At 43.0% G+C, this 20,947-nt stretch overlaps 1 protein-coding gene across 2 annotated transcripts in view; it reads left to right on the top strand.

Moving 5' to 3' along the window:
- Positions 1-20,947, top strand: part of UGT8 (UDP glycosyltransferase 8) — a 134,380-nt gene that overhangs the window by 16,503 nt on the left and 96,930 nt on the right. The window contains exon 1 of one of the 2 annotated variants that reach the window (XM_073571874.1): positions 7,249-9,567. The exons of the other annotated variant lie outside the window; for it this stretch is intronic. Within the exon in view, the coding sequence (XP_073427975.1) occupies positions 9,417-9,567 (151 nt within the window). The 5' untranslated portion in view covers positions 7,249-9,416. Of the gene's footprint in view, positions 1-7,248; positions 9,568-20,947 lie in introns of those variants that run through there. 2 annotated transcript variants of the gene reach the window in all.

The raw sequence follows: 20,947 nt of genomic DNA, 5'->3' as shown, positions 1-20,947 counted from the left end.
AAACTCAGTAATCTCCCCTTGAGGGAGGGGAACAGCATTAATGGTCACCACCTGTATGGGGTGAGGAAGTTTTCCGATCTTAAACCCGGCGGTGTGTGCAAACTCCTCATCTATGAGATTGGTGGCGGAACCGCTATCCACAAACACTGATATAGGTAGCTCTCTGCCGGCGATAATAACCTTGGCAGGGAGCATACATTGAGATACCATCATGGAGGATATGCATACGCTCAGTTGGGTCTCCTCCATACCCTCTGAGCTTAACAGTTTTCCGCCGGTGTGACCCTCTTAGGTAGTACCGGGCAAACGTTAACATAATGACCTCCTTTACCACAGTAGAAACATGCTCCGGGCTTCCGGAATCCCGGAGCGCGAGGCTGAACCTGTGCCAAGCCAGCAATCTGCATAGGTTCAGGGGACTCATCTACTTCAACCACACCTGCACCTCTGTTTTCCCCCAGAGGTAGCGTCTCCTGTGCCCCCTGACGAAAACGGCGATCAATACGTATCACCAAACTCATGGCAGACTCCAATGATGCCGGAGTCTCATACATCAGGAGGGCTTGTTTCACCCTCCCTGATACCCCATGAATAAACTGGCTCCGCAGTGCTGGGTCATTCCACTGTGTGTCTACAGCCCAGCGGCGAAATTCCGAACAATAGTCTACCGCCAAGCGCTCCCCCTGGCGGAGGGCGCGGATTTTAGATTCCGCTAGAGCCAGTCGGTCAGGGTCATCGTAAATGAGCCCGAGGGCAGAAAAAACATTATCGACCGAATGAAATGTAGCAGAGTCTGCTGGTAAGGAAAATGCCCATGCTTGGGGGTCACCACTCAGTAATGACAACACCAGCCCTACTCGCTGGGCCTCATTACCTGAGGATATTGGCCGCATGCGGAAGTATAATTTGCAGGCCTCCCGAAATACGACAAATTTGCTGCGATCGCCTGAAAATCGTTCTGGCAGCGGAAACTTCGGCTCTGCACCGATACCTGCAGATGCCGTTTGCACCTTTGCTACTACCAGGCCCTGCTGCTGAACTGCCCCTTTCAACTCGGAGACCTGTAAGGACAGCGCCGCCAACTGGCGGGTTATGGAATCTAATGGATCCATGGACTCCTGAAAAAATGTAGGCCGATTATAATGTCACGGGGGCTTAGTTCAACTAAGGCTGAAATACCCGGGGCCCCTGTGGTGTCCCTTTTACTAGGGGAAACCCTGTCTGACCCTCAACCCAGGATTTTTGCTGAAGGTGCAAATGCCTGAGCCTCCGACCTTTCCTTATCTCCTGCTCAGCCCTGCACTTAACCCTCCACCCAGTGAGGAGTCACACCACCAAAGCTCCCACACAAATAATGACAGACAGGGAGAACTTAAACTGCACTGCGCCGCACACACACAGGAATAAACAGTAATGTGAACAGGGCACAACTAAACACAAATATGGGAAGGAGAAAGGATAACGACGGATCATACGACACCAGATATGAATCTCTCTCTCTTGAACACCTCCACTCCAGACCGGAACCACTTGGTATGAAACACAAGCTATAATCGGCGACGCCCATATGCCAGTATGACTATTTAAAGACCGTGGGTGTGACTAACCTTCCAACCTGGTCTCCAGCAGGATTAACCCCCGAGAGCCTGAAGATCAAGCCGGCGCCACTGAGGCTATAGTGGCTGGAGGTGAAACTACCACTGCCTGCCGGACGCTGTGGTGTGAACAGCGTCCGACATGACAAGAACATTGTCCAAAGTATCATACTGGTCCAGCCATCTTTGCCTACTCTAGTGTATATGGCAATAATCTAAATCCCAGACTCTCACATCCCTCTGTTCGTGAGATGTAAAAAAAATCCAAAATTAATGGATCAAATTGGGCAATTTTCTGCCATTGCTCTGTGTTGCGGTTCTCATACTTAAAAAACAATTTTAGGTTATTTTAGTGTTGTTCTGGGGTCAACATGTACAGTACAGCAATCAGTCTTGCACAGTACTTTTTTTAATAATTTCTATTATAAATGATGTGACAGTGGGGAAGAACTTGTGCATTCCCTCTTAAGACCCTTGTGTTTTAATGTTATGCAAAATGCATTTTATTGCATGTTTGATCCTCCTGGAGGTTGCAGTTCCTCTTAGTCAGGGGTAACAGGGTTAACTGTAGGACTGGCTCATAGTTGGGGAGCAGTAATAGGGACCTGTGTGCTAATTCCTGTTTTTTTAGTTAGTTGTTAATGAGCGAGAGACAAGAAATAACACCCTAAGAGAAAAGGTATCATCACCGAGTGTGTGTGTGAAAGCCAAGCAGCTTTGGACTGGGATGCCAAGGGCCCACCAGTAACATCAACTCCAGGGCCCCGTTTTTCATAGCTGCATGCAAATATGACTCTACCCTCATTCACAAATTTCTGTAGCAATAAACTGGGTTGATTGTTAGATGAAGAAAATGCTGCCTTTTTCTGTATACAGTGAATCAAGTATATTGTGCCAAGTACTGGTCATACAAGAGAGTGGTGGCCCACTCCTCCATGGGGTCTCACATAGACCCGTGGGGCCCTGTACCAGGAAAATGGAATTACCCATTTTGTACTGCTGTTCACCTGCAACGTTCACGACAAGTATTGTGCCGTCTTCCATGACCACCAAGAATAAGACAGTTTCAGAGAAGATTTCATCTGTGCTGTATTGAAGGTAAGGTATAATTGAGGAAAAGACACGAGACAATGGGAAAGGAGAAATTGCAAGGAGGACTTGACCCAAGGCCATAGTGAATACGAAAAGGATATCTGTGTGCTCCCAAAGTGTTAGTGGGCTCAATAGTAATGTCTATCAAAATAGAGATATACCTTTGAGAGATATATTAGGGGAAAAATATCCTGTGACAGGATTAAAGTCTATAGTACTGGAAAAGAAAAAAGCATTATGCAGAAAATAAGTACACCCGAAAAACAAGATGTTTTGTTATTTACACAAGCCCCTAACAATGGTGTAGCTAAATAGACATGTGCTAAAAGTAATACCTGGTTAATATGCAGTCTCTGGAACAAGCATCTATTTGACTGGGGCTGGAATTGGAAAATGTATAATGCTGAGCAAATAAAGAAGGGTAAACTGAATTATAATTGGTGTTTAATGATACCAATGCATATATGTAATAGGTGGCCGGTGGAAATGCCTTAAAAAAGAAGCGTCAGTACCGGAGCTATTTACCTGGATCAGGCAGGGCATAGAGGAGAGTTGCAGCGCTTTAGAGTGCAACACTTGCAAATGAGACCCGCGCTGTAAAAAGGAGGAGGAAGCCATTCGTGCAGGGATAGGGAAGGGAGTACGGCTATATAGCCTCATCTCCCAGATTACCTGTGTGTCCGTGAGAGAGATCCAGGGTACTGCCAATCAGGGAGGACACTGTGTGCGCCGTGCTTCCGGGTTAAGAACTCGGCTGGAGCTGCGTCATAAGTGTCTCATCACGGTCAACTGACCGCGAGAGCCCCACTGCACATGTCCACAACTTGAGGAGCATAGTAGAATGGCCAGGAGCCACATCAGAGCGGTCATGTGATAGCAGTCCTGCATACACAATATGAATTATCCCTACGGTGGTGTGTGGCTTGTATATGGGGAGCATATGTCTTAAATGCTGGCTCAATTACATGGGGAAATGCAGGAATAAATGCTGCATAGTGAGGGCGGAAGGGAAATAGGAATCAGGGAGCCTGGATATAATAAATGAAAGAAAATGGATTATAATGTATTATAATGTAGTGGGGCATGCTGGCCATGTAAGGAGTGCATACAAGATAAAAGGACTACCTTTATTTTATAAGCACTGCGTTCCAGTGTAGCCCTGTGCATAATGGAGTGTGGGCCAATATACGTATGAACGTAAGGATGTATATGGGAATAAAAAGAAAGTTGTCTTTCAGGTGGAATTCACGATAGATCAAGTGCCATTATACTGTACCATATGTGGTATAGGTAGTGCCCAGTGGAGATGAAAAAGACAAGGTCAACGATTCTATAAGAAAAAGAAGGAGACATTAAGTTATTGCACAACAAATTCAGAGGCTCAAACACATGACATGATGGACATATTATACGAAGGCTGATACATCGTTACCTCTATTCAGGCCTCTAGGTTCCAGGGTCTGTAAGGGGAAGATCCAATAGGCTTCCCTTTTTTTAGGATTTTTATCCTATTGACACCTCTTCTGGTTAAATCAATTTGTTCTAGGACCTGAAACTTTAATTGCGAAATATTATGGTTTTTTTCTTGGAAGTGATATGGGAGGGGAAGATGGGTTTTCCTGCAATGGATATTCGATTTGTGCTGGGAGACCCTATCCCTAAAGGCCTGTGTCATTTCCCCTATGAAGGCTAATCCGCAAGGGCACTTGATCATGTAAATTACATATGAGGACTCAGATATGTAAATGCCCTGCATAGGGATCCCCTGTCCTGTGTGTGGATGAAATACCTTAGGGCCTTTTTGAACATTATTACATTGCAAACAATGCAAGCAGGGGAAAGTACCCTGTTTTTGGGTCTGTAGAAAGGTTTGTTTGGGTAGGATGGTCCTTGAGCCTACATCTGCCTTCACCAGCTTATCCTTCAGATTTCTGGCTCAATGGTAGCAAGAGAGAAAAGGCAATTGGAACTCTGGAATGTTAGGGTAGCTTTTAGTTTAGAGGTTCCAATGTCTCCTAAAAGAAGATTGTATCAGATGAGAGAATGGGTGGTAAATGCTGAAAAAGGGGATGCGTTGTTTGTTATTGCGTGTACTTGTGGGTCTGGAGTTGTCCCTAGCTTTTGATAGTACTGCCCACGGGTAACCCCTATTGTAGAACTTATTTTCCATTTCTGTCAATCTCTGTTCTGTGACCTGTGCGTCAGAGAATATTCTGTCTACCCTTTTGAATTGAGATTTTGGAATCAATTTTTTTTTTATAGCTGGTGAGTGGCAGCTGTCGAAGTGCAGGAGACTGTTCCTGTCGGTAGCCTTGGTGTATAGATCAATAGTTAATGTGCCATCACTGTTTTTACAAACCAATGTGTCCAGGAAATTAATCCTGGCGGAACTGTGTTGTATAGAAAATTTCAACTCAGGCCAAATGCTGTTGAGATACTCTTTAAACTGTAGAAGCGATTCAACTGGGCCATCCCAAATGCAAAAGATGTCATCTATAAATATACGCCATAGGATTGAGTATTTCTGGAACAAAGTCCTCCTCAAAGGCACTCATATATTCGATGACATAAGGAGGCGCTACATTTGAGCCCATTGCGGTGCCCTGTTGCTGGATGTAGAAGGTATCCTCAAACATAAAGTAGTTTTCTTTGAGGACTAGACCTAAAAGATCAGCGCAAAGGTGTCTAATCTTGGCGTCCGTGTTAGCTTGGCTCAGTATTCTGTCTGTAGCACTCATCCCCTTTGTATGTGTGATGGATGTATATAGGCTGTTAACATCCCTTGTCACTAATACTGAGGCAGTGGAGAGGGGGCCAAGTGACTTGATGAGGCATAGAAAATCGTTAGTATCAAGTATGAAGGACTTCATTAGTTTAACTATTGTTGTAAGGATTTTCTCCAAAACTATGGCTATGGGTGACAGGATGGAATCAGTCAATGAAATTATAGGCCATCCTGATGATTTATGTAATCTCTTATGGATTTTGGGCAGAATGTAGAATATAGGGGTGATGGGGTCTTTTTTTGATAAGAAAGTCTCTGAGCTTGGTGTCAATAGGGCCCTCCTGTGAAATCCACCAATGCCTTAACCTTAGTGAATATTTGATTCAAGGGATTGTGTGGAATGACTTTATAGACCTCCTCATCCCCAAGTTGTCTAAAGGCCTCATCACACTAAGTGAGATCGCTAGCGATATCGCTTAAGCGTCACCGATTTTGTGACGCAGCATCGATATTGCTATCGATATCGCTATATGTGACACTTACCTCCGACCGGCTCCCCCGCTGTCTATCCCTGATCGTGCAAGAACGTCCTGGGCCGTTCTTATCGGTGGCTTCCTGCTGGGCTTCCTGCTGGCGCCGACGAGCGACGCGTCGATGCGAGCGGGAGGACGTCTCCATCGCCGCGTCTGACAGGTAAGTAACGACCAGCGACCGCTGTTGCATCGCTAGTGAGATCTACCTGTTTGGCAGCTCACTAGTGACCATTTAGCGATGCACCAGCGATCCTGACTGGGTCGTATCGTGGTCGGGATCGCTGGTGCATCGCTAAATGTGACGGGACCCTAAGTGCTTCTTCCATGTAATCAGCCCTGTCCATGACTACTATGGTTCCCCCTTATCTGCTGGCTTGATGATTAAGGTTTTATCAGAAGCTTATTGCTCAACGGCCAATTTTTAAGAAGGTGTAAGACTGGCCTGGAAATGAAAACTCTACAGATTCACCTCACGGGCAAAACTATTGATGTCTCTCTCCACCAGGGAAATGAACGTTTCAACTGGTGGGTTGTCTTTGGGTGGCATATAAGTGCTTGGTGTTTTTAAACCCAAGCTATGGAGTTCAAGTAAGGGAGGCGTTCCATCACTCGACTGTACCAAACCACGGGGCTGTTTAGAGAAATGGGCCCGTAAGCGTAAATTAAAATGAAACCTCTGCAAGTCCATGTTGAGTTAAAACATGTTAAACTTGTAGACCGGGCAGAAGGAGAGACCCTTCTGGAGTAAGGATAGTTGGTGGTTGTCGAGATTTTTGGAGGAGATATTGATTACCAGAGGGAGACCGGTACCTGGGATCTGGTCGCTATTTCGTTTCTGGAGTCCCTGGCGACATTAGTTCCCCGCCTCGTCTTCCTCTTGACCGGCCATGATTTTGTCCAAAAAAAGAACTTGCTATGGTAGAGTTTGAGGTACCGGGTCAGCTGTCAGTTGAACCAAAAGAGCTCTGGGAGGTTCGTCGCCTAGTGAAACGCTGAGAATCTCTCCACTGGTAAATGCGATTTTGAAGATAATCTTCCGTGTCCCTTAGAAATTTTGTTCTCTTTCTCTTCTCCAACTCCAGTCTGTGGGAGCACAAGAACTCCTGATTTTTGGTTTTGCAATCTTGGAAAGCCACCTGAGACATGGTACTCGTGAGTTGGTTCTCGATGGCTCATATTGGTGATTTGACAGAATCCAGATTATTTTGTAAGGAAGAGACGGCGAGCGTCATCAAGTCGAAAAAACATTTGTTGAGTATACTGTATGCTCGAATTTGATGCAATACTCCTTGTCGTCCTTGAAGAAAGTTGGTTGGAGGGGGACCGCTAAACCTCTTGGGATCTGGTGAACCCGCAAATACTCTGCGAGTGTAATAATGTGTAATTCCAAGTTAACTGCTCTTTTGGTCTCATGTTCAAAATCCCTGTTCTTAATTTCTTGTGTAGGGATTTGAAGGAATTCACTCAAGGCGGTCACTTTAGACAGAATTTCAGCAGTCCCTGTATCGCCGTAAAAAAAGTTTCACTTGACATTCCAACCCGTTGAATATAGGTTGGATACTTAACTTGAGCACCAATCTACCTCCTTGAACTCAGGAGTGCCGTGTTTTCCCTCTTTGCTGAATTTTTCCTTACATGAGCATCATTGAGAATGTCAAGTGAAACAAATGTTCTTTCGACTTGATGACGCTCACCGTCTCATCCTTACAGAAAAATCCGTGAAAATTGTGGCAGAGCTGAACCTACAATTGTCCACAGCAGTATTACAGCCACACACCCAGTCAGGACCCCCATTTTCATGTAGTATGAGGAACTCGCCCACAGCTATCACCCAGTGCCAGGTTACAAATGGCATTAACTATTTTTTAGTAATTTGTACTAAAATATCTCTTTTGTCCAACAGTATCCAGCAAGCTAACCTTCCCTCCCAACATGAATCTTTGAGCCATTGGAGCTCATGACCCTTTTGCTAGTGATATCCTTCTTTGGACCACTTTGCTAGATACTAATAACTGCTTACTGGGAATGATCTTCAATATCTGCCACTTTAAAGGTGCTCTGACTCTAGCTATTCTAGAAATATAATATGACCATGTTAAAGTTGCCCTTATATGTACTCTTGCATATTTTTATGCTTTCAACAAATCAATTTCAAAGTTTGACTTTCTACGTAAGATATCTTCAACGTTTTCACAGTTGTCATTGTTACAAGATAACATTAATATCAACCTTTGTGTAGCTTTACCTGCAGTCCCATGGGAAATCTCAGATCTCAACAATTGATGGTGATATGAGCTTGGCCTATTCTAGGTTTTCTGCTGCATGAGGCCAAAAGTAAAATGGAGTGCAACAAAAGCCTGCAGTGAATAAATGCATTTCTGCCATTGTTTTCTGAGGTTTTGTTTTTACAATATTCATTGTATGGTAAAAATAACCTATGAACACAGTTTCCTGGGTCAGAGTGAGCACATCAATACTAAACTTTCATAGATTTTTTTTGTAAAACAAACAATTGGTTTGTGTTGCCATTTTTGAGGCCGGTATCATTTTTATTTTTTTCATTAATGGATGGCAAAGTTGCACTTTTTGAGGAAGCCTGACAGCCCACTTCTATGAACTATGACCACTACACTGACCTCAACCATGAACTCTAACCATGACTCTTTTCCCCATTATTAACTATATTTCCCACATTATCCACCCTTATGAACTACATAGAACTGTCCTCTTCTATTCACTGTCTCTCTACATTGTCCTCATCTTCACTGTCTCCCCTACATTGTTCCTGCTTCATACTGTGCTTTCACACTCTGCTACCCACACTGCCCCTTCCCATTACTATCTCCCAATCCTCCTCTGTACTGTGCTCCTATAATTCCCCCTCTCCATAATGTGCCCTCACATTGCATTATCTCCATTTTGTGATCACATTGTACCCTCTCCATACTGTTCCCTCACATTGCACCCTATTCATACCATGAATTCACACTACCCTTTCTCCATATTGTACCCTCATGCTTCTCTCTCTACTTACTATGCCCTTACCTTACACAGCCCCCATCACTATATTGTTATCCACTTCTGTGGCTCAGCAGTGACATTAACAATGCGATGAGGTAATCACATTCCAGCCCCACACAATGAGGTGGGGAGTACGCTAGTGATCCTCTGTTCCTACAGTGCTGGTGCTTATTTCTTAAATTTAATTGGCATCTTATATATGTAAATACCATTGAATGCAGAAACAAGGAACCAACATTCTCCTAGTTCTCTGACACAGCTGTCAGTTGTTCAGAGTACCACAGAGATCTGACCAAATCCCATTGCTGTGTCAAAATGTCCAGTGTAAAGTGACTGTAGGACATCTAGTGGATGGGAGATAAACCTGGAGAAATGCTTCAGCACATATCGGTCTAAAAAGAGTTAATTGGCCATGACAGTTTGATTGTGAACAACTGAAGTGTTCGGAAGATGGGTGCTCACTATGTCTCCACCCTTGGGTGTGGCTCATTTTATAAATTAAGACCTGTTTGTCTCATAGAGGGCTGTGCGTGTGGAGGTGTGCAGATCTCCTGGACTGAGTGCCTTTGCTACAGGACTAAGAAGCTGGACTGTAAGCCAGGTGGGCTTTTTGCTTTATGTTGTTCTTTGAGCCTGACAAGGGCTGTATTTGAGTTTTCTGTTAAGTGTTTTTTAAGAGGACTTCAATGAATCAGACAAGCTTTTAAATAGAAATGGTTCATGTGATACCTCATATCACTTCCAAGTGAGTAGCAGTGGCTTCAAAACGCGTTGACGTTTAAACCTGTTTAAATAAACTTTTTTAATTTCACCAAATATTTGATTTCAGCAGCACATAAGTGATACCTCCATTCTTTTCCTTTGTAAGTGAGTAGCATTGTTACACCACAAAGACACCTAAGTCCATCATCAGAGGCAAAATCATAATTTCTCTTCTCATGGCAGAAGTGTCACTAGATATTAGCAAAATGTTATTTGCTGTTGTATTGTAATGTCACCTAGCTATTGATAGGTGACATTAAGCCGGGTTAATAATGGAGAGATGCCAATAAGACACCTATCCATTATTAACCCTAGAATACTAAAGGGTTGAAAAAAGGCACACACACATTAATTAAAAATTCTTTTAATGAAATAAATACACAAAGTTTTTGACCAAATTTATTATTCTTCTGATCCAAAAAAGCCTTTGTTCTGTAAAAAAATAAATAAAAAGACAACAATATACATACCTCTCCGCCATTCAGTCATGTCACCCGCTGCAATCCATCATAAGGGGTGAACTAGTTTACAACGGGGACCAATGCTAATGCTACTGGCCGTGCTGAAAACCACTGCGGAATGAATTAAATCATGTCTGCGCAGGCGCCCCGGCTGATTGGAGATGAACTGATTAGCGTGGGAAAGTTTCTGAACTTTTTCCCATGCTGTCTGTTCACCGCAGGTCAGCCAGGAACTCCGCACAGCCTCACTGACTACTGCTGATGTCACTGAGGCTGCGCAGAGTCCCCGACTGACCAGAGGTGATCTGACAGCATGAGAAAAAGTTCTGAAGCTTTCCCACGCTATCGAGTTCACTTCAGTTCAGCCAAGGACTCCGCGCAGCCTCACTGATGTCAGCGGTAGAAAGTGAGGCTGCGTGGAGTCCCTGGTGACCTGAGGTGAACTCAGGAGCATGGGAAAAAGTTAAAAAACTTTCCCACGCTTATTATTTCATCTCTGGTCAGCCGGGGAGGCTGCGCAGAGATGAAGTAATTCATTCAGCAGTGGTTTACAGCAGGGCTGGTGGCATTAGCACTGGTCCCCGTTGTAAACTAGGTAACCCCTTGTGATGGATTGCAGCGGGGGACCTGACTGAACAGCGGAGAGGTATGTATATTGTTGTATTTTTATTTTATTTTTTTTCAGGAGAACAAGGGATTCTGTTGGAATAGCAGAATAATAAATTTGGTCAAAAACTTTGTGTGATTATTGCATTAAAAGAATTTTTAATTAATGTTATTGTCTTTTTAACCCTTTACTACTATAGGATTAATAATGGATAGCTGTCTTATTGACACCTCTCCATTATTAACTCGGCTTAATGTCACCTTCCAATAGCAAGGTGACATTAATCCTTTATTAACCAAGCCTTTATTAACCCATGAGCCACTGCTAAAGGCAATAGGAATAGAGAGGCTAAGTGCCAGAAAAGGTGCATCTTATAGATGCGCCTTTTCTGGGGTGGCTGGGGGCAGATTTGTTAGCCGGGGGGGCCAAAAACAATGTTCCCTCTCTAGGCTATTAATATCTGCCCTCACTCACTGGCTTTACCTCTCTGGCGGAGACAATACCGCTGGAGCCCACGTAATTTTCTTCAACGTATTTACCCATTAATTTAACACCTACAAGTCAACACACGTACCCTAATCTAATTATTAGTCAGGGACATATAAAAAAATAAATTAATGAAATGGTTTACTGTATGTAAACCATGTGTCATTTCAGGTCAGGTTTTGTAATGATTTTACAGAAGCCAGCAATTGATTTAGCGGCTATTATGCTATGTAGAACTCTATGAACTATAAATATATATGTATATATATACAGTACAGACCAAAAGTTTGGACACACCTTCTCATTCAAAGAGTTTTGTTTATTTTCATGACTGTGAAAATTGTAGATTCACTCTGAAGGCATCAAAACTATGAATTAACACATGTGGAATTATATAATTAACAAAAAAGTGCGAAACAACTGAAAATATGTCTTATATTCTATGTTCTTCAAAGTAGCCACCTTTTGCTTTGATTACTGCTTTGCACACTGTTGGCATTCTCTTGATGAGCTTCAAGAGGTAGTCACCGGAAATGGTTTTCACTTCACAGAGGTGCCCTGTCAGGTTTAATAAGTGGGATTTCTTGCCTTATAAATGGTGTTGAGACCATCAGTTGTGTTGTGCAGAAGTCTGGTTGATACACAGCTAATCGCAGGTTAACAGCAGCTCAGATTAAAGACCAGCTCAATGCCACGCAGAGTTCTAGCAGCAGACACATCTCTACAACAACTGTTAAGAGGAGACTTTGTGCAGCAGGCCTTCATGGTAAAATAGCTGCTAGGAAACCACTGCTAAGGACAGGCAACAAGCAGAAGAGACTTGTTTGGGCTAAAGAACACAAGGAATGGACATTAGACCAGTGGAAATCTGTGCTTTGGTCTGATGAGTCCAAATTTGAGATCTTTGGTTCCAACTACCGTGTCTTTGTGTGATGCAGAAAAGATGAACGGATGGACTCTACATGCCAGGTTCCCACCGTGAAGCATGGAGGAGGAGGTGTGATGGTGTGGGGGTGCTTTCCTGGTGACACTGTTGGGGATTTATTCAAAATTGCAGGCATACTGAACCAGCATGGCTACCACAGCATCTTGCAGCAGCATGCTATTCCATCTGGTTTGCGTTTAGTTGGACCATCATTTATTTTCCAACAGGACAATGACCCCAAACACACCTCCAGGCTGTGTAAAGGCTATTTGACCAAGAAGGAGAGTGATGGGGTGCTACGCCAGATGACCTGGCCTTCACAGTCACCAGACCTGAACCCAATCGAGATGGTTTGGGGTGATCTGGACCGCAGAGTGAAGACAAAAGGGCCAACAAGTGCTAAGCATCTCTGGGAACTCCTTGAAGACTGTTGGAAGAGCATTTCCGGTAACTACCTCTTGAAGCTCATCAAGAGAATGCCAAGAGTGTGCAAAGCAGTAATCAAAGCAAAAGGTGGCTACTTTGAAGAACCTAGAATATAAGACATATTTTCAGTTGTTTCACACTTTTTGTTAATTATATAATTCCACATGTGTTAATTCATAGTTTTGATGCCTTCAGAGTGAATCTACAATTTTCATAGTCATGAAAATAAAGAAAACTCTTTGAATGAGAAGGTGTGTCCAAACTTTTGGTCTGTACTATATATATACAGTATATATATGTGTCTCAATGACATATATATATATATATATATATATATATATATATAAACTATGCGTATATATCTATTCTTTCTATTCTTTATTAACCCCTTTCTGACATGAGACGTACTATCCCGTCCATGGGACCTGGGCCCCTATGCCCATGGACGGGATAGTACGTCTACCGCGATCAGCGGCGCCCACGTGGTGAGCGCCGCTGATCGCGGCCGGGTGTCAGCTGATTATCACAGCTGACACCCGGCACAATGTGTCAGGGGCGGTCACGGACCGCCCCTGACACGTTAACCCCTTGCACACCGCGATCAAACACGATCGCGGTGTACCGGGGGTTAAAGGGAAGCATCGGCAGGGAGGGGGCTCCCTCCGTGCTTCCCTGAGCCCCCCACGGCAGAGCAATGTGCAGCGCTGCTGCGGGGGGCTCCTTTCCTCCAGGCCCCCGAATCCAAGATGGCGACGGGGGCCTTTGGGGGCCTGCAGGAAGCTGGCTTCCTCAGTGCCTGCAAAGTGCAGGCAAGAGGAAGTCTTCTTCAATGCCTGTGACAGATTGCTGATCTGTCACAGTGATCTGTGATGTGACAGATCAGCGATCTGTCACAGGACAGTGATGTCCCACCTGGGACTATGTAATAAAGTAAAAAAAAAATTAAAAAAAAGTGTAAAAATAATTTAAAAAAAATCGCCAAATAAATTAGTAAAAAAAAAAAATATATTCCCCAATAAATTCATTTTTTGAAAATAAAAAAACCCCAAAACAATAAAAGTACACATATTAGGTATCGCCGCGTCCGTAACGACCCGCCCTATAAAACTGTCCCATTAGTTAACCCCTTTAGCTAACCCCTTAAAAAATAAAAATAAAAAACGAAGCAAAAAGACTCATATAAATATCCATGGTACCGCTGAAAATGTCATCTTGTCCTGCAAAAAATGAGCCACCATACAGCTCCATCAGCGAAAAAATAAAAAAGTTATAGCTCGCAGAATAAAGCGATGCAAAAATAATTATTTTTTATATAAAATAGTTTTCATTGCATAAAACCGACAAAACATAAAAAAAAAGACCTAAATGAGGTATCGCTGTAACCATACTGACCCGAAGAATAAAACCGCTTTATCAATTTTACCGCACGTGGAACGGTGTAAACGCACTCCCCCCAAAAAAATTCATGAAACGCTGGTTTTTGTTCATTCTGCGTCCCAAAAATCGGAATAAAAAGCAATCAAAAAATGTCACGTGCCCGAAAATGGTACCAATAAAAACATCAACTCGTCCCGCAAAAAATAAGACCTCACATGACTCGGTGGGTCAAAATACGGAAAAATTATAGCTCTCAATATGTGGTGATGCAAAAACTATTTTTACAATAAAAAGCGTCTTTCAGCGTGCGACAGCTGCCAAAAATAAAAACCGCCATAAATAGTAAAACAAACCCCCCGTTATCACCCCCTTAGTTAGGGAAAAATAATAAAATTAAAAAAATGTATTTATTTCCATTTTTCCATTAGGGTTAGGGTTAGGGCTAGGGTTAGGGCTAGTGTTAGGGCTAGGGTTAGGGCTAGGGTTAGGGCTAGGGTTAGGGCTGAGATTAGGGTTAGGGGTGTGTTGGGGTTCGGGTTGGAGTTAGAATTGGGGGTTTCCACTGTTTGGGCACATCAGGGGCTCTCCAAATGCAACATTGCGTCTGATCTCAATTCCAGCCAATTCTGAGTTGAAAAAGTCATATGGTGCTCCTTCCCTTCCAAGCTCTGCCATGCGCCCAAACAGTGTTTTACCCCCACATGTAGGGTATCAGCCTACTCAGGACAAATTGCAAAACAATTTTTGGGGTCCAATTTCTCCTGTTACCCTTAATAAAATAAAAAATTGGGGGCAAAATTTTTGTGGAAAAAAATGATTTTTTTATTTTCACGTCCGAGCGTTATAAACTTCTGTGAAGCACTTGGGGGTTCAAAGTGCTCACCACACATCTAGATAAGTTCCATGGGGGGCTCTAGTGTCCAAAATGGGGTCACTTGTGGGGAGAGTTTCAATAGTTTAGGTACATCAGGGGCTCTCCAAACGCACATGACACCCGCAGACCATTCCATCAAAGTCTGCATTCCAAAACGTCACTACTTCCCTTCCGAGCCCTGACGTGTGTCCATACAGTAGTTTTCTCCCACATATGGGGTGTCAGTGTACTCAGGACAAATTGGACAACAACTTTTGGGGTTCAATTTCTCCTGTTACCCTTGGGAAAATAAAAAAATTGGGGACTAATTGATCATGTTTGTGGAAAAAATACGATTTTTTTATTTTCATGCCCTGGCATTATAAACTTCTGTGAAGCCCTTGGGGGTTCAAAGTGCTCACCTCACATCTAAATAAGTTCCTTAGGGGGTCTAGTTTTCAAAATGGGGTCATTTGTGGGGGGTTTCCACTGTTTAGGTACATTAGGGGCTCTCCAAAGGCAACATGACACCCGCAGACCATTCCATCAATGTCTGCATTCCAAAACGTCACTACTTCCCTTCCGAGGCCCGACGTGTGCCCATACAGTAGTTTTCTCCCACATATGGGGTGTCAGCGTACTCAGGACAAATTGGACAACAACTTTTGGGGTCTAATTTCTCCTGTTACCCTTGGGAAAATAAAAAAAATGGTGACTAAAAGATCATGTTTGTGGAAAAAATACGAATTTTTTATTTTCACGCCCGGGCGTTATAAACTTCTGTGAAGCACTGGGGGGTTCAAAGTGCTCACCACACATCTAGATAAGTTCCTTGGGGGGTCTAGTTTACAAAATGGTGTCATTTGTGGGGGTTTCCACTGTTTTGGTACATCAGGGGTTTTCCAATCGCGACATGGTGTCCGATCTCAATTCCAGCCAAAAACGTCAAATGGCGCTGCTTCCCTTCCGAGCTCTGCCATGCGCCCAAATACTGGTTTACCCCCACATGCGGGGTATTAGCGTACTCAGAACAAATTGCACAATAACTTTTAGGGTGCTGTTAGCCTTGGAAAAGTAAGAATTGAGGGTGAAAAGATCATTTTTGTGGAAAAAATATGATTTTTTAATTGTACGGCTTTATGTTATAAACTTCTGTGAAGCCCTTGGGGGTTCAAAGTTCTCACCACACATCTAGATAAGTTCCTTAGGGGGTCTAGTTTCCAAAATGGTGTCATTTGTGGGGGGTTTCCACTGTTTACGTACATCAGGGGTTTTCCAATCTCGACATGGTGTCCGATCTCAATTCCAGCCAAAAACGTCAAATGGCGCTGCTTCCCTTCCGAGCTCTGCCATGCGCCCAAATAGTGGTTTACCCCCACATGCGGGGTATCAGCGTACTCAGAACAAATTGCACAATAACTTTTAGGGTGCTGTTAGCCTTGGAAAAGTAAGAATTGAGGGTGAAAAGATCATTTTTGTGGAAAAAATATGATTTTTTAATTGTACGGCTTTATGTTATAAACTTCTGTGAAGCCCTTGGGGGTTCAAAGTTCTCACCACACATCTAGATAAGTTCCTTGGGGGGGTCTAGTTTCCAAAATGGGGTCACTTGTAGGGGGTTTCCACTCTTTTGGTACATCAGGGGTTTTCCAATCGCGACATGATGTCCGATCTGAATTCCAGCCAATTTTGCATTGAAAAAGTCAAACAGCGCTCCTTCCATTCTGAGCTCTGCCATGCGCCGAAACAGTCGTTCCCCCCCACAAATCAGATATCAGTGTACTCAGGACAAATTGCACAATAACTTTTGCAGTCCAATTTCTCCTGTTACCCTTGGTAAAATAAAAAAAATTGAACCTGAAGTATTTTTTTGTGAAATACTGACGCACCTAATGTGACGCACCTAAAGGGTTAATAAACTTCTTGAATGTGGTTTTGAGCACTTTAAGGGGTGCAGTTTTTAGAATGGTGTCACTTTTGGGTATTTTCTATCCTATAGACCCCTCAAAGTGGCTTCAAATGTGATGTGGTCCTAAAAATAAAATGGTGTTGTAAAAATGAGAAATCGCTGGTCAACTTTTAACCCTTATAACTTCCTAACAAAAAAAAATGTTGGTTCCAAAATTGTGCTGATGTAAAGTAAACATGTGGGAAATGTTAGTTATAAAGTTTTTTGTGTGCCGTATCTCTGTAATTTAAGGGCATAAAAATTCAAAGTTGGAAAATTGCGAAATTTTCAAAATTTTTGCCAAATTTCCGTTTTTTTCACAAGTAAACGCAAGTTATTTGAATGAAATTTTACCACTAACATGAAGTACAATCTGTCACGAGAAAACAGTGTCAGAATCACCGGGATCCATGGAAGCGTTCCAGAGTTATGACCTCATAAAGGTACAGTGGTCAGAATTGTAAAAATTGGCCCGGTCATGAACGTGCAAACCACCCTTGGGGGTGAAGGGGTTAAACATATCAGTGTGATTTTACTGTATCGTGCACTGAATTGCCAGCTTTTGTTAAAGGACACCGGTGCGTAATTCTTGCAAGTCACTCTTGTGATCCGTGTGTAATCAGTTTTTTTCTTGCACCCATAGACTTGCATTGGCGAGTCTCGGCCAAGAATCGCTGACATTTTTTCTGAGCCCGTTTAAAACGGGTGAGAAAAAAATCAGATGATGGGAGCTTCCCCATAGATTAACTTTGGTCCGAGTGCTATGCGATTTTTTTATCGCAAAGCACTCGTCTGTTTTTCTCGCTAGTGTGATGCTGGCCTTCTGCTAAAACACTGGATCTTTGATGAACATTTTAAGTAATTAAATTTACTTATAGCTATCGACAATATGAGTAAGCCTATATATGTATATGCCCTAAGCAACTTCCAGTTGTAACAACTTCCGTCCAGTTGTAACCGGTGACGTCACCGCACACCTCTTTCCATGTTAACCCTCAACACACACACTCCTCTCACCTTTCACCATCTCCACTCACTATTTCACTCCACATACGACCCTTTCTCTCACTCCGTCTCTCATACTCACGCCGTCATCGCCGCTGATCCATGATCCCCGACATCTTCTTCCGCCGTCGCCATCCTGGATCCAGACGTCCTCCACGCCGGCGACATGTTCTTGCGGTGATGCCATTTTGGATCGGCGAATTCCCGCGATAGTCAAGATGGCGTCGCCGCAAGAACATGTCGCCGGTGTGGAGGGCGTCGGGATCCAAAATGGCGTCGGCGAAATCTCGCGAGATTTCACCGACGCCATTTTGGATCCCGACAGCATCCACGCTGGCGACATGTTCCTGCGGCGACGCTATTTTGGATCGGCAAAATCCCGCGATACTCAAGATGGCGTCGCCGCAAGAACATGTCGCCGGCGAGGACGACGTCGGGATCCAAAATGGTGTCAGCGAAAACACGCGAGATTTCGCCGACGCCATTTTGGATCCCGACGTCGTCCACGCTGGCGACATGTTCTTCCGGCGATGCCATCTTGACTATCGCGGGATTTCACGATACTCAAGATGGCGTCGCCGCAAGAACATGTCACCGGCGTGGACAACGTCTGGATCCAGGATGGCGCCGGCGGAAGAAGATGTCGGGGATCATGGAGCAGCGGCGATGACGGCGTGAGTATGAGAGACAGAGTGAGAGAAGGGGTCGTATGTGGAGTGAAAGAGTGAGTGGAGATGGTGAAAGGTGAGAGGAGTGTGTGTGTTGAGGGTTAACATGGCAAGAGGTGTGATGCTATCGCATTCTCCCGATGCGATAGCATCGGGCCATAATCTAGTATATGTATATGAGTAAATAAAACTTGGCACTCAACTTTAATGGATGAATAAGGTGATATTTTAATAAACAGTTAGTGGTACAAAATCCAGACGTTTTGGTCTTTATCGACCTTCATCAGTGTACCAACTGCTCAGGTCTAACGCTAGTTGGACACCGCGTTAGACCTGAGAAGTCACTTCACTCACTAACGACTGCATCTCGCAAGATATACAGTGTTCTGGTGCATGAACTGCACCATCCATTATCATTAGAAGATATCCTTCTTTATGAGACCGAATTCACCAAATATGGAATATTAAGCTTTTAGGGAGCACATGCTCTGTTCTCCCTTACTATCTACTTACCAATCATAGCAGTCGGTGCACTGATGAAGGTCGCTCAAGACCGAAACGTCTGGATTGGTACCACTGACTGTTTATTAAAATATCACCTTATTCATCCATTAAAGTTGAGTGCTAAGTTTTATTTACTTATACTATTGGTTTGGGACCCTACTTGAGCACCGCACCAGTAGTGCCACGTCACTTCTCTATATATGTGTATGCACATTTGATTTTAGTCAGGGGAGTCCACCTAGTGTGTTACAAAGGATTCAAAGATTATGATATTAGAGAATTCCACACATAATCATGAAATGCATAGTTGTAGTCTACTTAAAGGGTATTCCTGGTACAAGAAGTTAGCTCCATTCCATAACATAGGTAACAACTTTTAGACCTCTGATAGTCTAACCATTCAGACCCCACTTTTTGCCAGACTGAAATATTTTGTCTGAATGGAGAGTCAGTGTGCGGGCTCAACTGCATTCATTCTCAGTAGCATTATCCGATAAAGCCAGTTACAGCAGCTGGCTTTCTTTTTCAGTCCCATAGAGATGGAAGCAAAGTGCACAGTGCAGCTCCATCCAGACTGGAGACAAAAGTGTCTAATTCTCATGATTGATAAGGATTTCTGCAGTCAAACTCTCACTGGTTTAAAAGGTAACACCTATGCTTTGGATGGGACATAACCTCTTATTACTTAACACTTATTACTTATTTCCTAATACTCCTTTAAGTGATTATTTAAGCAACATAGTAAGAATCAAAAGGATTTTGAAACTTGAGGTAAAAGTGATATTCAAAACTAATCACTTTGCTTCCATTATTTTGTAAAGCTCGCTACTGTGTCTACTAAAACTCAAAAAAACATGAGTGACCAAGGTCTGTAGACATCTCTTTAAGAATGAGATTCCTCTCCTCAAACTGAACAGATTTAGTATAACCTGATAATTTCTTTTTTTTACAACCAGTAAAACAATCTCCACTGTTCTAGAAGTTTCCATCAAATATACATTTGTAACAATTTGAACAATCATAAGAATTAATCTTATAAATAGGTTAGTCGGTCATATATTTCTCCCTACTTCCATGGGCTGAAAAGCAACTGAGCACTTCACTTGAATATCTCTGAATGTCCCATTAAGAACTAATGGTGTGGCTGTATGCATGACTGATCACTGTTCCATTCACACATGGCTTTTCAGAGATCAGTTTTTTAGGATTCGTGGTTATTCCAGCAGTCTGATCCCTACTGACTGTGAATAATCCCTTATCCTATGGGTTGCTGATAACTGCCAAACTTGAGAAAACCTCATTAATCTTCACTTATCATTGGCAAGTTGCCAAGCTGCTTATATGAATAGATTTGCTTTCTAGATATTAATGTGTTACTTTTCCAAACTTACACTTATGTAGGAAGAAAGGATCATCCCCGAGCTGCCGCAAGAAGAATTCCAAAAATTGTAGAAGTGCAATATTTGTGATTTGTCCTGATGAAGGGGTCACCTGAACCCTGAAGCGCGTAGAATAAACCACGTTGAAACGTCTACAATTTTTGGAATTCTTCTTGCGGCAGCACGGGGATGATCCATTCTTCCTACCTAAGTGTATGCTTTAATCAGGTCCTGCACTTACCTGTGGATCTGCAGCAGCCGCCATTAATTTATGTCCATCTTATACTCTCACCAAGTGAGTCACCAAGTGAGTAGTTCTCTTGGTGGGCAACTCTGTGTAATGTTTGATAATACCCTATTTGCGCTCTTGTGTCTCCCTCTTCTCTCTGACTTTTTGCAAACTGAATTACTAATATATAATGGGTGACCACAATTGCAATATATGTGGTAATTAGGAATAAAAAAATTGGAAATGAGAATGAAAATATAGTTTTGTAAAATTCAAAGTAAGTTACTTTATACATTCAAAACAAACTCAAGGAGTACAACACCTTGGTATAATTTTATTTGATGGTTGACC

This window comes from Dendrobates tinctorius, unplaced genomic scaffold (assembly GCF_039654945.1).
Source record: "Dendrobates tinctorius isolate UK_male_01 unplaced genomic scaffold, ASM3965494v1 ptg000030l, whole genome shotgun sequence".
Taxonomy (NCBI): Eukaryota; Metazoa; Chordata; class Amphibia; order Anura; family Dendrobatidae; genus Dendrobates; species Dendrobates tinctorius.
The sequence above is the reverse complement of the archived record's forward strand: the minus strand, read 5'-3'. Positions and strand labels throughout refer to the sequence as shown.